The sequence below is a fragment of the Staurois parvus genome, unplaced genomic scaffold (genome assembly GCF_062004578.1).
Source record: "Staurois parvus isolate SC_StPar_1 unplaced genomic scaffold, SC_StPar_1.0 ptg002110l, whole genome shotgun sequence".
Taxonomy (NCBI): Eukaryota; Metazoa; Chordata; class Amphibia; order Anura; family Ranidae; genus Staurois; species Staurois parvus.
Genome location: NW_028319906.1, coordinates 161,237 through 174,762, shown reverse-complemented (window position 1 = coordinate 174,762; position 13,526 = coordinate 161,237). Strand labels below are relative to the sequence as shown.

The window sequence follows — 13,526 nt, the reverse complement described above, 5'->3', positions numbered from 1 at the left end:
AACCTGCAAAAGTGCCCCACAGTGGCCCCCAGCCTATCAAAGAGCCTCAAGCTCTAGCTAGTGCCCACAACCTTTAATAGAGTCTGACAGTGGCCCAAATCTCCCCTTCCTCCACAGGTCTCCCAGTGTCCCCCAGCCTGCTGCAGAGCCTCTAGACCTCCATAGTACCCCCAGCCCCTAACAGTGTTCCACAGTGACCTCCAGCCCCCCACAGTGTCCTCCCCTCACCTGCTGCAGAGCCTCCATAGTGGCCCAACCTGCAACTGTGCCCCACAGTGCCCCCCCCTGGGCCTCCTACGGTGCCCCCCCCCCCCAGTCCGCTGCAGAGTCTCCAGTCTTCCACAGTGTCTCCAACCTCCAACAGTTTCCCACAGTGCACTTCTGGACTCCCACATTGTCCCCTGGCCTGCTGCAGAACTTCAAGCCCACCATAGTGCCCCCACCCTTCTATAGTGTTCTTCAGTGCCCTCCAGCCTTCCACAGTGCCCCCCAGTCTGCTGCAGAGCCTCCATCCCTCCATTGTGGCCCAACCTCCAACTGCACCCCACAGTGCACCCCCCCCCCCCCCAGTGTCCCTCAGCTTGCTGTACACTCTCCAGCCCTCCATTGTTCCCCCAACCTCCAACAGTGCTCCCCAGCCTCCTCCAGAAACCTCTTTCCCTTTAGGGCCATCAAGGCTGCTGCAGAGTTCTCTGACCCACTCCACATCCCCACCCCCCACATCCAGCCCCATTCAGAGCCTTCCAGCCTTTCGATACGTGTTTTGCATTCCCACACTTTTATTTACAGTATGAGTATAAACTTGATTACTTTACTGTTGGGGCCAAGGAAGGTTCTAGAATCATTTACCAGCCCTGGTCTTAGTGAGGTTGATAACCCCTGCTCTAGATAAAGGTAATGAAAAGCCGGCTGTTGGGTGGGCCTGGCTGTTTAATGAATCCCTCAATATTTCAAACCAAACACAGCCATTAGAAAGGGAGTATCATGTTTTCTTCAAGCTGGTGATACTGGTTTTTCACCTGTTTGCTCTGCACAGCAATAGCAGTACTAAGTGCACCAGGCAGGGGGCAGTAGAGTGGATGAGCAGTATTTGAGTATGCCAATGACACCTAGTGGAAACAAAAAGGAACTGCAGGCTTACAGGTCCCAGAAGTTCTCCAAATAGGGACTTCTGCAGTGATTTGTTTACCTCTTACCTCCCACATAACGCATGTGAATGGCAGCATGGAAGGTGGGCTGTAACACCCACACATGGTAGTGTCTTTCTTCACATTACAGTCTTCATCTGCAACTCCCTCCTCATTGGCGGCTTTCCTTTACATAGGCGATCCTCCCTCCAGTCCATCATGAATACTGCTGCCAGACTCATCCACCTTACCAACCGTTCAGTGTCTGCTACCCCTCTCTGCCAATCCCTCCACTGACCTCCACTCAGTGTCCTCCACCCCTCTCTGCCAATCCCTCCAATGGCCTCCACTCAGTGTCCTCCATCCCTCTCTGCCAATCCTTCCACTGACCTCCACTCAGTGTCCTCCACCCCTCTCTGTCAATCCCTCCACTGGCCTCCGCTCAGTGTCCTCCAACCCTCTCTGCCAATCCCTCCACTGGCCTCCACTCAGTGTCCTCCACCCCTCTCTGCCAATCCTTCAACTGACCTCCACTCAGTGTCCTCCACCCCTCTCTGTCAATCCCTCCACTGGCCTCCACTCAGTGTCCTCCAACCCTCTCTGCCAATCCCTCCACTGGCCTCCACTCAGTGTCCTCCACCCCTCTCTGCCAATCCCTCCACTGACCTCCACTCAGTGTCCTCCACCCCTCTCTGCCAATCCCTCCACTGACCTTCACTCAGTGTCCTCCACCACTCTCTGCCAATCTCTCCACTGACCTCCACTCAGTGTCCTCCACCCCTCTCTGCCAATCCCTCTACTGGCCTCCACTCAGTGTCCTCCACCCCTCTCTGCCAATCCCTCCACTGACCTCCACTCAGTGTCCTCCACCCCTCTCTGCCAATCCCTCCACTGACCTCCACTCAGTGTCCGCCACCCCTCTCTGCCAATCCCTCCACTCAGTGTCCTCCACCCCTCTCTGCCAATCCCTCCACTGACCTCCAACTCAGTGTCCTCCACCCCTCTCTGCCATCCACACGGTAGTCTCTTTATTTACATTAAATTCTCCATCCACATGTTTTCAAATGAAAGTCTCCAGCCACATGGGAGTCTTTTTTCACAATAAAATCTACAGCCACATAGTAGTCACTTTCTTCACATTAAAGTCTCCAGCCACATGGTACTCTCTTTCTTTCTCCACATAAAAGTCTCCATCCACATGGTAGTCCCTTTCTTCACAATACGGTCTCCAGCCACATGGCAGTTTTTTCCTCCATATTAAAGTCTCCATCCACATGGTAGTCTCTTTATTTAAATTAACGTTTCCATTCTCATGGTAGACCCTTTCTTCACAATTAAGTCTTCATCCACATGATAGTGTTTTTCTTCACATTAAAGTCTCCTAAGGACTGTGTCAGTTTCTCTGATGGACAATCTTTTAAACAGCAGTTTCTCCTTCACATTAAAGTCTGTACTTAGTCACCTCTTTGCAAGACTGTCTCTCTGCATAACAGGCTTCCTCCAAGGCAATCTCTGCTGCTCAGTCTTTTTAAACAGCAGTCTCTCTTCACATCTCAGTCTTTCTGCAGAGCAGTCTGTTCACATAGTCATCACTGTCCACACAGCATTCTCTCTCCAGAGCAATCACTTTACATTACAGTCTCTCTCCATGGCAATTTCTTCATATTAAAATCTGGATCCACATGGTAGCTTCTCTGCAAGACTGTGTATCCACATGACAGTCTCCCTCCATTTCAATCTCTGCACATGGTAGCCTCGGTTCCTATAACAGTTTCTGTACAGGGCAATCTCTTTACCCAGCAGTCTCCCTTCACATGACAGTCTTTCTTCAGGACAGCCTGTCCACGTAGTCATCCCTATCCTCATGGCAATTTTTCTCTCGGGATGTTTTCATCTGGTTATCTCTGATCAGAGTGATCCCTCTTCACATGGTAGTCTCTCTGCAGAACAACCTCTTCACATGACAGTCTCTCTGCAGAACAACCTCTTCACATGACAGTCTCTCTCCATGACAGTTGCTTCACATTAAAGTCTCAATCCACATAGAAGTCTCTCTGCAGGACTGTCCCTCCACATGACAGACAACCTCCATGGCAATCTGCAAATGGCAGTCTCTGTTCACATGACAGTTTCTCTACTGGGCAATCTCTTTAAACAGCAGTCTCTCTTCACATAGAAGTCTTTCTGCAGGTTAGTCTGTCCACATAGTCATCTCTGTCCACATAGTCATCTCTGTCCACATGACAATCTTTCTCCAGAGGATGTTTTCACCTGATTCCCTCTCCACATAGCAGTCTCTTTGCATTACAATCTATTCACATTACAGTCTCTCACCATGATAATTTCTTCACATTAAACATCAACATGGTCACCTCTCTGCAAGACACATTACATGCACTTGGTAGTCTCTTTCTTCCCATTAAATTCTCCATCCACATGGTAGTTCCTGTCTTCACATTAAAGTCTCAATCCACATAGAAGTCTCTCTGCAAGACTGTCTCTCCACATGGCAGACTCCCTCCATGGCAATCTCAGCACATGGTAGTTTCTCTGCTGGACAATCTCTTTAAACAGCAGTCTCTCTTCGGACATCAGGCTTTCTACAGGGTAGTCTGTCCACATAGCAGTCTCTCTCCATGGGATGTTTTTTCCAAATCATCTCTCAAAAGAGTAATCTCCCTCTGCACGGCAGTCTCTCTGCAAAGCAATCTATTCACATTACAGTGTCTTTCTATGAAAACTTCTTCACATTAAAATCTCTATCCACATGGTAGTCCTTCTGCAAGACTGTCTCTCCACATGACAAACCCCCTCCATGGCACATGCTAGTCCCTGTTCATGTGACAATATGTTTTCTAGGCAATCTCTTTAAACACAGCAGTCTTTCTGCAGGGCAGCTGGTCCGCATAGTCATTTCCGTCTGCATGGCAGTCTCTCCCCAGGGGATGTTTTCTCCAGGTCATCTCCCAACATAGAAATCCCTCTACACATGGCAGTCTCTCTCCAGGGGATGTTTTCTCCAGGTCATCTCCCAACATAGAAATCCCTCTACACATGGCAGTCTCTCTCCAGGGGACGTTTTCTCCAGGTCATCTCCCAACATAGAAATCCCTCTACACATGGCAGTTTCTCTGCAGGGGACATTTTCTCCAGGTCATCTCCCAACATAAAACTCTCTCCACATGGCAGTTTCTCTGCAGGGGATGTTTTGTCCAGGTCATCTCCCAACATAGAAATCCCTCTCCACATGGCAGTCTCTCTCCAGGGAATGTTTTCTCCAGGTCATCTCCCAACATAGAAATCCTTCTCCACATGGCAGTCTCTACCCAGGGGATGTTTTCTTCAGGTCATCTCCCAACACAGAAATCCCTCTCCAAATGGCAGTCTCTCTAGGGGACTTTTTTTCCAGGTCATCTCCCAACATAAAAATCCTTCTCCACATGGCAGTCTCTCTCCAGGGGACGTTTTCTCCAGGTCATCTACCAACATAGAAATCCCTCTCCACATGGCAGTCTCTCTCCAGGGGACGTTTTCTCCAGGTCATTTCCCAACACAGAAATCCCTCTCCACATGGCTGTCTCTCTCCAGGGGACGTTCTCTCCAGGTCAACTCCCAACATAGAAATCCCTCTCCACATGGCTGTCTCTCTCCAGGGAACGTTTCTCCAAGTCATCTCCCAACACAGAAATCCCTCTCCGCATGGCAGTCTCTCCAGGGGACGTTCTCTCCAGGTCATCTCCCAACACAGAAATCCCTCTCCAAATGGCAGTCTCTCTCCAGGGGACGTTTTCTCCAGGTCATCTCCCAACATAGAAATCCCTCTCCACATGGCTGTCTCTCTCCAGGGGACGTTTTCTCCAGGTCATCTCCCAACATAAAAATCCCTCTTCACACGGCTGTCTCTCTCCAGGGAACGTTCTCTCCAGGTCATCTCCCAACATAGAAATTCTTCTCCACATGGCAGTCTCTCTGCAGGGTAATCTCTTCACATTACAGTTTCTTTCTATGGTAATCTCTGTGCATGGCAGTTTCTTTTCAAACAAGAGAACTGCTAGGGCACACAACTGAATCTTTGGCAATATCTTTATTACTCATCCATGGAGCTCATGCAGCAATCAGCTTAAGCAGATCAGCCTAGGGGGCCCTATTATCATCATGGCTGTGATTAAGGCTACCTAGGCTGAAATGCACATACAGATGCTTTCAATGCCAGAGTCATTTTTAGTTTCTGTTCTCATGGCAGTCTCTCCCAGGCAGTTTTTATAAACAGCAGTCTATCTTTACAAGGCAGTTTTGTTCTAGTGCCATCTCTTCACATGAAAATCTCTCCCCAGTAATGAGTTAATATTTACGATACTAACTTTACAATATTCTCAATTCTGCCAGGACTCCTTGAAGTCCCACACTACAGTCATTCCCAAAGAGGGTAAGGCTCATGACCTTGCTTGCTCACTCATTAACCCGTACACATCCCTTACTAAATGTTTCAAATAGTTTGATGAATATGGGGAGCTCCCCGACGTGAACATTTATAAAGTTCTAAAGTGATGGCATTACCCCTGAAAAATCTACACTCTTAAATATACCCTTGAATTCAAGTGGGCCACTTCTGCTAATACCCAAATTCTGGCCAACTTGAAGGAATTAATTTCTCTGAACTTCCCACATCTCCTCCTCAGAGTCTGTTTACTGCTTTAGAAATATGATAATGGATTATTTCCATAGTTTGGCTGATTTAACATCCTCAAGATGGTCATTCTACCAAAATTTAGCTACTTATGCCCAACTTATTCCCCATCCAACTTCTTCCATTTTATGTAGGGTTAGCGCTTTTTTTTCAGAATTCATCTGGGCCAATAAAGGACCTAGACTGAAAACGCCACTCATCTGGTTGCCAGATACCAGCCTGCCATCTGGTTAGGTTAATAGATTGGAGTGGACATGAGGATATCAAGCAAAGGATTTCTCTTGAACAGTCCTTTTCTACCTTCCCACTGAACAGACTACCAAAGGCGTTACTTTCAAGCATCCCAAAAGTAAGATCTCATTCTACTATAGGACCCATCTTGCATGTATGTGCCCAAGCTTTCCTAAATTTTGGACTTTTCCCACACCATTCACCTATATTTCTGATGCATGGTAGTTCCAAATTTGCTCTGGGTACAATAAATGTCCTTTCTGCACTTTACTTTTGAAAAAAAATTCATCAAACTTCTTATTTCACCTCTTCGGAACAATGGCCCACTGTTGCAGCCCTTACGTCCTCTGCAGGTCCCTTCCAATTAACTCTGGAGGCTCTGCAAATTTGGCATTTTCTTTCGTCTCTATCACCTCCTTGGGTGTTTTCCCACCCCCTCACAGACTTTGAAACATTTTGCATACAGGCACCTTAAGACACTCCCTCTCCATCCTATGCATACTGTATGTCTCGCAACCAAATGCTGGCCATGAAGTGTGGTATCTCAAGAAGTAGGGAAAAGACCTGCAACTGACTTACACACACAACCCAGGCATCAAAGGATTTTACACTTCTCACTGAAGTTCTCTATATACATCAAGTTCCAAGAGACCAATTTTAAACTCTTATCCAGAATATACAGAACTACATCAATCCTCCATTAATCCTAACCCAAGATAACTGACCTATGCTGCCATTGCAATTTTGACCTATGCTGGCCATGCAATTCTGACATAAGCTCAATTCCTTCATCTTCTGATCTTGTCCAAAACTGAGGCAATTCTGGACTAAGGTCAGAAAACTTTCTCAAAATTTACAGACTTCATCTCTGGAAATCCCAACATTCTTATTACACCTTTCTTCCTCTCCAGTAAAATTATATTACCGATAAAAACATATTTTTAAAAATCCATTCTCTGGCAACTCCTGAATGTAGCTAAGTCTCGCATTCCTCTAAAATAGAGAGACCCTTTCCCTCCTGCAATAACCATATTGGCTCCATAGAGTAAATTATATCAGGTTGATGAAATATTTTGTCTTTTCTTCCCAAAATAAAAATTAAACCTACCAAAACACTTGGTTCTATGGGATTGAGTTTACATTTTCAGGAGAGGTCAAGGTTCTTCTGCATGGAGATCCATGACCACCTTGGGTCCCCTTTGATGTTCACCTGAAAGCTCCTCTCATGCAACCCCCCCCTCTCCTCCTCTGGTCTCATCCTTTGTCCCCTCTCCCCACCCTCTTTCTTTCCCCTTTCCCATGTCTTTTATTCCCACCTTCCCTTTCATACCTGAATACACACTTTTACCTCATTTCTCATTATGCCTTCCAAAAGAGAAAACAATACAGAATAGACATGTCCCTGCTGACTCCCAGGGATGCCTTGGACCAAACCTCATGATATGTACCTTATGGTGGAACCACATACTGGATACTGTAGCTTGCTTTATTTGCCCTTTTTTATAATTTATGAACAGAGATTTGTTTGTTATTACATACTTTGGCCCTCATGTGCCCATGGGAGATACCATCGTATGTTTGTCTTGTTTTTGCTATGCTGTTGTCTGTTTCATAAATAAAATATTGAAATTAATGAAAAAAAAACCTCTATAGATACACAAAGTTCCCTAAATCCTTTAAATGGTTAAACCAGCAATGGGCAAACTACGGCCCGCAGGCCGTATACGGCCCGGCGGACCTTTTAATCCGGCCCGCGGAGCGTGGCAAACATTGGCTGTCAGGATGTAGGCGGGGCAGCGTGACGAACTCCTCTCCTCTCACAGTCCGCCCTGAAGACCGGAACGGCACGGGAACACGTCGAGAGGAACGCGCGGAGCAAAGGTAAGTGAATTGACACAATATGGGGAATGAATTACTATATGGGGGATGAATTACTATATGGGGGATGAATTACTATGGGGGATGAATTACTATATGGGGGATGAATTACTATGGGGGATGAATTACTATAGGGGGGATGAATTACTATATGGGGGATGAATTACTATGGGGGATGAATTACTATGGGGGATGAATTACTATAGGGGGGATGAATTACTATGGGGGATGAATTACTATGGGGGATGAATTACTATATGGGGGATGAATTACTATATGGGGGATGAATTACTATATGGGGGATGAATTACTATGGGGGATGAATTACTATAGGGGGGGATGAATTACTATGGGGGATGAATTACTATGGGGGATGAATTACTATGGGGGATGAATTACTATATGGGGGATGAATTACTATATGGGGGATGAATTACTATTGGGGATGAATTACTATGGGGGATGAATTACTATATGGGGGATGAATTACTATGGGGGATGAATTACTATGGGGGATGAATTACTATATGGGGGATTAATTACTCTGCTTACTATGGGGGAATATTACTATACTTACTATGGATGGCATGGTAGTGGCTGGGCCGGCCAGCAGCTAGTCCGGCCCCCCGGGTCCAATATATGAACCCATTGCGGCCCTCAAGTCAAAAAGTTTGCCCACCCCTGGGTTAAACTGTTCTTGCTAGCATTTAAAGGAAACCTGAGAAATGAGAAACATACAGTATAGGTAAACAATGCTGATTTTCATCTACGTTGTACATGCCCAGTTGCCATATTGACCCTTTGGTTTCTGTAATGCATTATTCACTAACATTGTTTCTAGGTTTGTGTGTCTCACCACACCCTTTCATTCTTTACTGTGATTCACAACCAATACAAAGGTTGGGGGCCTTTGCTAAACAACATGAAATACCCTAGTTTGCAGATTACAGTGTGTTCCTTATGGTTCTGTAAGACAAACAAAGTCAACTCTAGCAACATTTTGAAAAAAAAATGTCAAGCAGAAAGTGAAAAGAAACAAAATTAAAAAACGTGTTTAATAGCAGACACAGATATGTACTATATAACCAAAAGTACGTGGACACCTCTCCAAACTATACATTTGGGTGCACAAACTCAGATACATAAAGACATTTGAGGACTGGCCCACACAGCCCTAACCTCAGGGAGGTGGGATTGGGGTGGCCTACACAGAGCCCTGACCTCAACCCTACTGAAAATGCTATGTGATGAATTTGGAACGATGATTGAGTCAGAACTCAAAGAAAATACACAAACAAGGTACTTTTTCCATGTACCAATACATATGTTATATTTAAAAAAATCAATACATTTAATGAATGTAATTAAAAGGTTTCCCTAAAATGTATGAAGTTGACATATACATCCACATCCTATAGCAACAATGTCCATTGTACAATTACCCCATCCTGCCATACATTCCATAACGGAAGTGTTCAGATGAATATACATTCAGTATTTTTCAAAGTTTAATAGGCATTTATTACCAGTTCCCAAGGAGATGGAGAAATATGTGTTTAGTTCTTAATAGAAAATCAGATGTAAGAATCAGGTTTTCTCATCTAACCTGACCGCACAAGCACTCTTTTGGCTGAACTCTTTTGGCTGAATGGACACAAATTCCAAAGATATGTTCCAATATCATGCAGAAAGCCTTCCTAGAAAGCCTTCCTAGATGAGGCTACTGTAGCCACAGTGTGGAGGTCAACTCTATTCTAATGCCCGTGATTTTGCTATGGTAAGATGTAAAGGCCAAATGTGCACAGAAGGTCAAGTGTCTACAGACTGTTGGTCATATAATGTATTTACAGCTATGTAATTCAGCTAACCCTATTAAATGTCAGGTATGATTTTAATTTATTAACCCCTGTGGTTGAAGAGGAGACATCTTCTGCTCTCACAAGTGTTCAAAGATCTATCCTTATAATGATATTATCAGTCTCCTACAAAGTGTGTAGTACTTTATCCCATGTGTTTATGTGCTTTCTATCCTTAGTTAAGAAATTCAATGTGCCTCCTTCCCCTCCTGTCTTGGCCACTCTGACAACAGCTATGAAGGAGATATCTGATTTATAGCTAAAGCCTGTCTTGACTGTGAGCAGTATTCCAAGACAAGCAACAGCAAAAGTAATGCAGAGCATGATACGCCCCTTCTTCTTCTGTATTCCTCTTGCCGTTTCTTGTCTCAGGAATGCAAAGGTAGAGGGGACGTATCAGACTCTGCAATCCCCTTGCCATTGCTTATCTCAAGAATGTGACGTCCCTTCTCCCTCTGCTTTCCTGAGACAAGCAACGGCAAGAGGAATGCAGAGGGAGAGGGGCAATGTCGAGATATTCATTCCTCTTGCCGTCGCTTGTCTCAGAAAAGCGTCTTGTTCATAAAACATGGGACAGATCTGTAAAATAGAAATTAAAATGATAGAACATCTTTACAGTAGACACTGCCTTTCAGACCACATTCTAGTTGAAACCTTTGTTTAATAGCTTTAGCTTGTTTTGACTGTGAGCACTTATCCGAGAGAAGCAACGGCAAGAGGAATGCAGAACCTCACAAGTCTCCGCTTCTACTGCATTTCGCTTGTCATTGCATGTCTCAGGAATACAGAGGGAGAAGGGATGTGTCAGGCTCAACAATGCTCTTGCCATTGTTTGTCTCAGAACAGTAACACATCCCTTCTCCCTCTGCTTTCCCGGGACAAATAACGGCAAGAGGAATGCAAAGCTTGACACATCCCCTCTCCTCTGCTTTCCTGAGACAAGCAACGGCAAGAGGAATACAGAGGGAGAGGAGACATGTCAAGCTCAACAATGCTCTTGCCATTGCTTGTCTCAGGAAAGCAGAGGGAGAGGGGATGTGTCAGGCTCAACAATGCTCTTGCCGTTGCTTGTTTCAGAACAGTGACACATCCCCTCTCCCTCTGCTTTTCCGAGACAAATAACGGCAAGAGGAATGCAAAGCTTGACATGTTCCCTCTCCTCTGCTTTCCTGAGACAAGCAACGGCGAGAGGAATACAAAGGGAGAGGAGACGTGTCAAGCTCAACAATGCTCTTGCCATTGCTTGTCTCAGGAAAGCAGAGGGAGAGGGGATGTGTCAGGCTCAACAATGCTCTTGCCGTTGCTTGTCTCAGAACAGTAACACATCCCCTCTCCCTCTGCTTCTTCGAGACAAATAACGGCAAGAGGAATGCAAAGCTTGACATGTTCCCTCTCCTCTGCTTTCCTGAGACAAGCAACGGCGAGAGGAATACAAAGGGAGAGGAGACGTGTCAAGCTCAACAATGCTCTTGCCGTTGCTTGTCTCAGGAGTGACACATCCCTTCTCCCTCTGCTTTTCTGAGACAAGCAACGGCAAGAGGAATACAGAGGGAGAGGAGACGTGTCATTCATCAAACACGGGACAAAGTACTACATGTACAGTACTTTGTCCCATATGGGACAGAAATTTAAAATAAAAATTATAATGATAGAAATTATTTAATGCAGCCACTGCTTTTCAGACCACATTCTAGTTGAATCCCCTCTTTAATAGCTATAGCTTGTCTTGACTGTGAGCACTTTTGCGAGACAAGCATCAGTAAAAGGAATGTAGAGATTCCTTTTGCCATTGCTTGTCTCAGGAAAGCAGAGGGAGTTTGGACATGTCAGGCTCTGCAATCCTCTTGCCGTTGCTTGTCTCAGGATTGTGACACATCCCCTCTCCCTCTGCTTTCCCGGAGCAAACAATGGAGAGAGTTTAACACATTCCCTGTCCTCTGCTTTCCTGAGACAAGCAATGGCAAGAGGAATGCAGAGCCTGACAGGTCCCTTCTCCTCGTCTGTCCCAAGACAAGCAATAGAAAGAGGAATGCAGATCCTGACAGGTCCCTTCTATTCGTCTGTCCCAAGACAAGCAATAGAAAGAGGAATGCAGAGCCTGACAGGTCCCTTCTCCTCGTCTGTCCCCAGACAAGCAATGGAAAAAGAAATGCAGAGCCTGACAGGTCCCTTCTATTTGTCTGTCCCAAGACAAGCAATGGAAAGAGGAATGCAGAGGGAGAGGGGACATGGCCGGCTCAGCATTTCTCTTGCCATATCTTGTCTCAGGAATGTGACATATCCCTTCTCCCTCTGCTTTCCTGAGACAAGCATTGGCAAGAGAAATGCAGACCCTTCGCCTCTTCTGTTCCAAGACAAGCAATGGAAAGAGGAATGCAGAGGGAGAGAGGACTTGTCAGGTGTTGCATTCCTCTTGTTGTTGCTTGTCTAGGAAAAAATGTTTTGTTCATGAAACATGGGACAAAGTACTACATGTACTTTGTTCCATAGGCAGGGCAGTGGGCAAGGGGGTACCACCAGTCCTCCTGTACGGGGCCCAGGCCATAAGGGGGGCCCAGGCAGCTGGGTGAACTGGGTGTAGGCAGGGAGGGTGATCGTCATGGTGGGGGAGGGGGGGGGCAATTACCAGAAACTATTCCCTGTATGGCTCTCTCTGCAACAGTTGAAAACTGGATTGTTCTCCTCTCCCTCCTGCTGGCTTTCAGCTGCTAGCACACAATGGGAGCCTGCAGGATGGAGAGTGGGGGAAGGGTCTGGTAAATAAGTTGCATTTACCAGCCCCTTCCTTTCCTGAATGAACACAATGAGTGATCGGTACCGATCACTCACTGTGCTTATTCATAACTGAAGCATAGTAAACTGTTTTTTTTATTGGGAGGGGGAAGGGGAAACTGTCAGGTTGGATGTATAGGGCCCCATGGTTTCTAACGGCAGCCCTGTCCATCATTAATAAGTCACTAGCAGCTCACTTCCCGGTACCGATCACTCACTGTGTTTATTCATAGCTGAAGCATAGTAAACTGTGTTTTTTTATTGGGAGGGGGAAGGGGGAACTGACAGGTTGGATGTATAGGGCCCCATGGTTTCTAACGGCAGCCCTGTCCATCATTAATAAGTCACTAGCAGCTCACTTTCCGGTACCGATCACTCACTGTGTTTATTCATAACTGAAGCATAGTAAACTGTGTTTTTGGGGGGCTCTGTTGGTCTGGCTGTATGGGGCCCTGTGGTTTCTAACAGCAGCCCTGTCCATAGGGGGACAGAACTGTAAAATAAAAATTATAATGATAGATCTTCTGTAATGCGGCCATTGTCAGAGCACATTCTAGCTGAAACCCCTCTTTAACGATGGAGAAATTAAGATGCAGAGGTTGGCTCTTATCTGACTGCGACCGATGAGAAGCTGCAGATGACTCTTCTCTAAAACCACTTATGTGCTGCAATTCACCAAATCCCTTCAGCTACAGACATTTCGGCTTTCAGTGGAATTAAACCTTTAATATTAGATTTGATAGACATAACCAGGACACCGGTATGCTCCCAAAAATCTTGAAAAAAAAAAATGATACCTCCCCATTAATATTACACTTTTTTGTCTCATATGACACATATGTGTTGCCTACCTTGGCTGAAGCTTCTCGTTCCAGTTTAATGGGGCTCTGAAGGTGAAAAGATTATACACACATCAGCAATGGACTGTGAAGAAAATGTGTATATATGATGTTCTTACTATGTTCATGTTTAGAT

At 45.6% G+C, this 13,526-nt stretch overlaps 1 protein-coding gene across 3 annotated transcripts in view; it reads right to left on the bottom strand.

Moving 5' to 3' along the window:
- PAK5 (p21 (RAC1) activated kinase 5) overlaps nt 1-13,526 on the bottom strand; it is a 211,932-nt gene that overhangs the window by 116,399 nt on the left and 82,007 nt on the right. For 2 of the 3 annotated variants that reach the window (XM_089664941.1, XM_089664942.1), the window contains one exon: nt 13,403-13,438. The exons of the other annotated variant lie outside the window; for it this stretch is intronic. In XM_089664941.1, the coding sequence (XP_089521067.1) occupies nt 13,403-13,438 (36 nt within the window). The remainder of the gene's footprint in view (nt 1-13,402; nt 13,439-13,526) is intronic. 3 annotated transcript variants of the gene reach the window in all.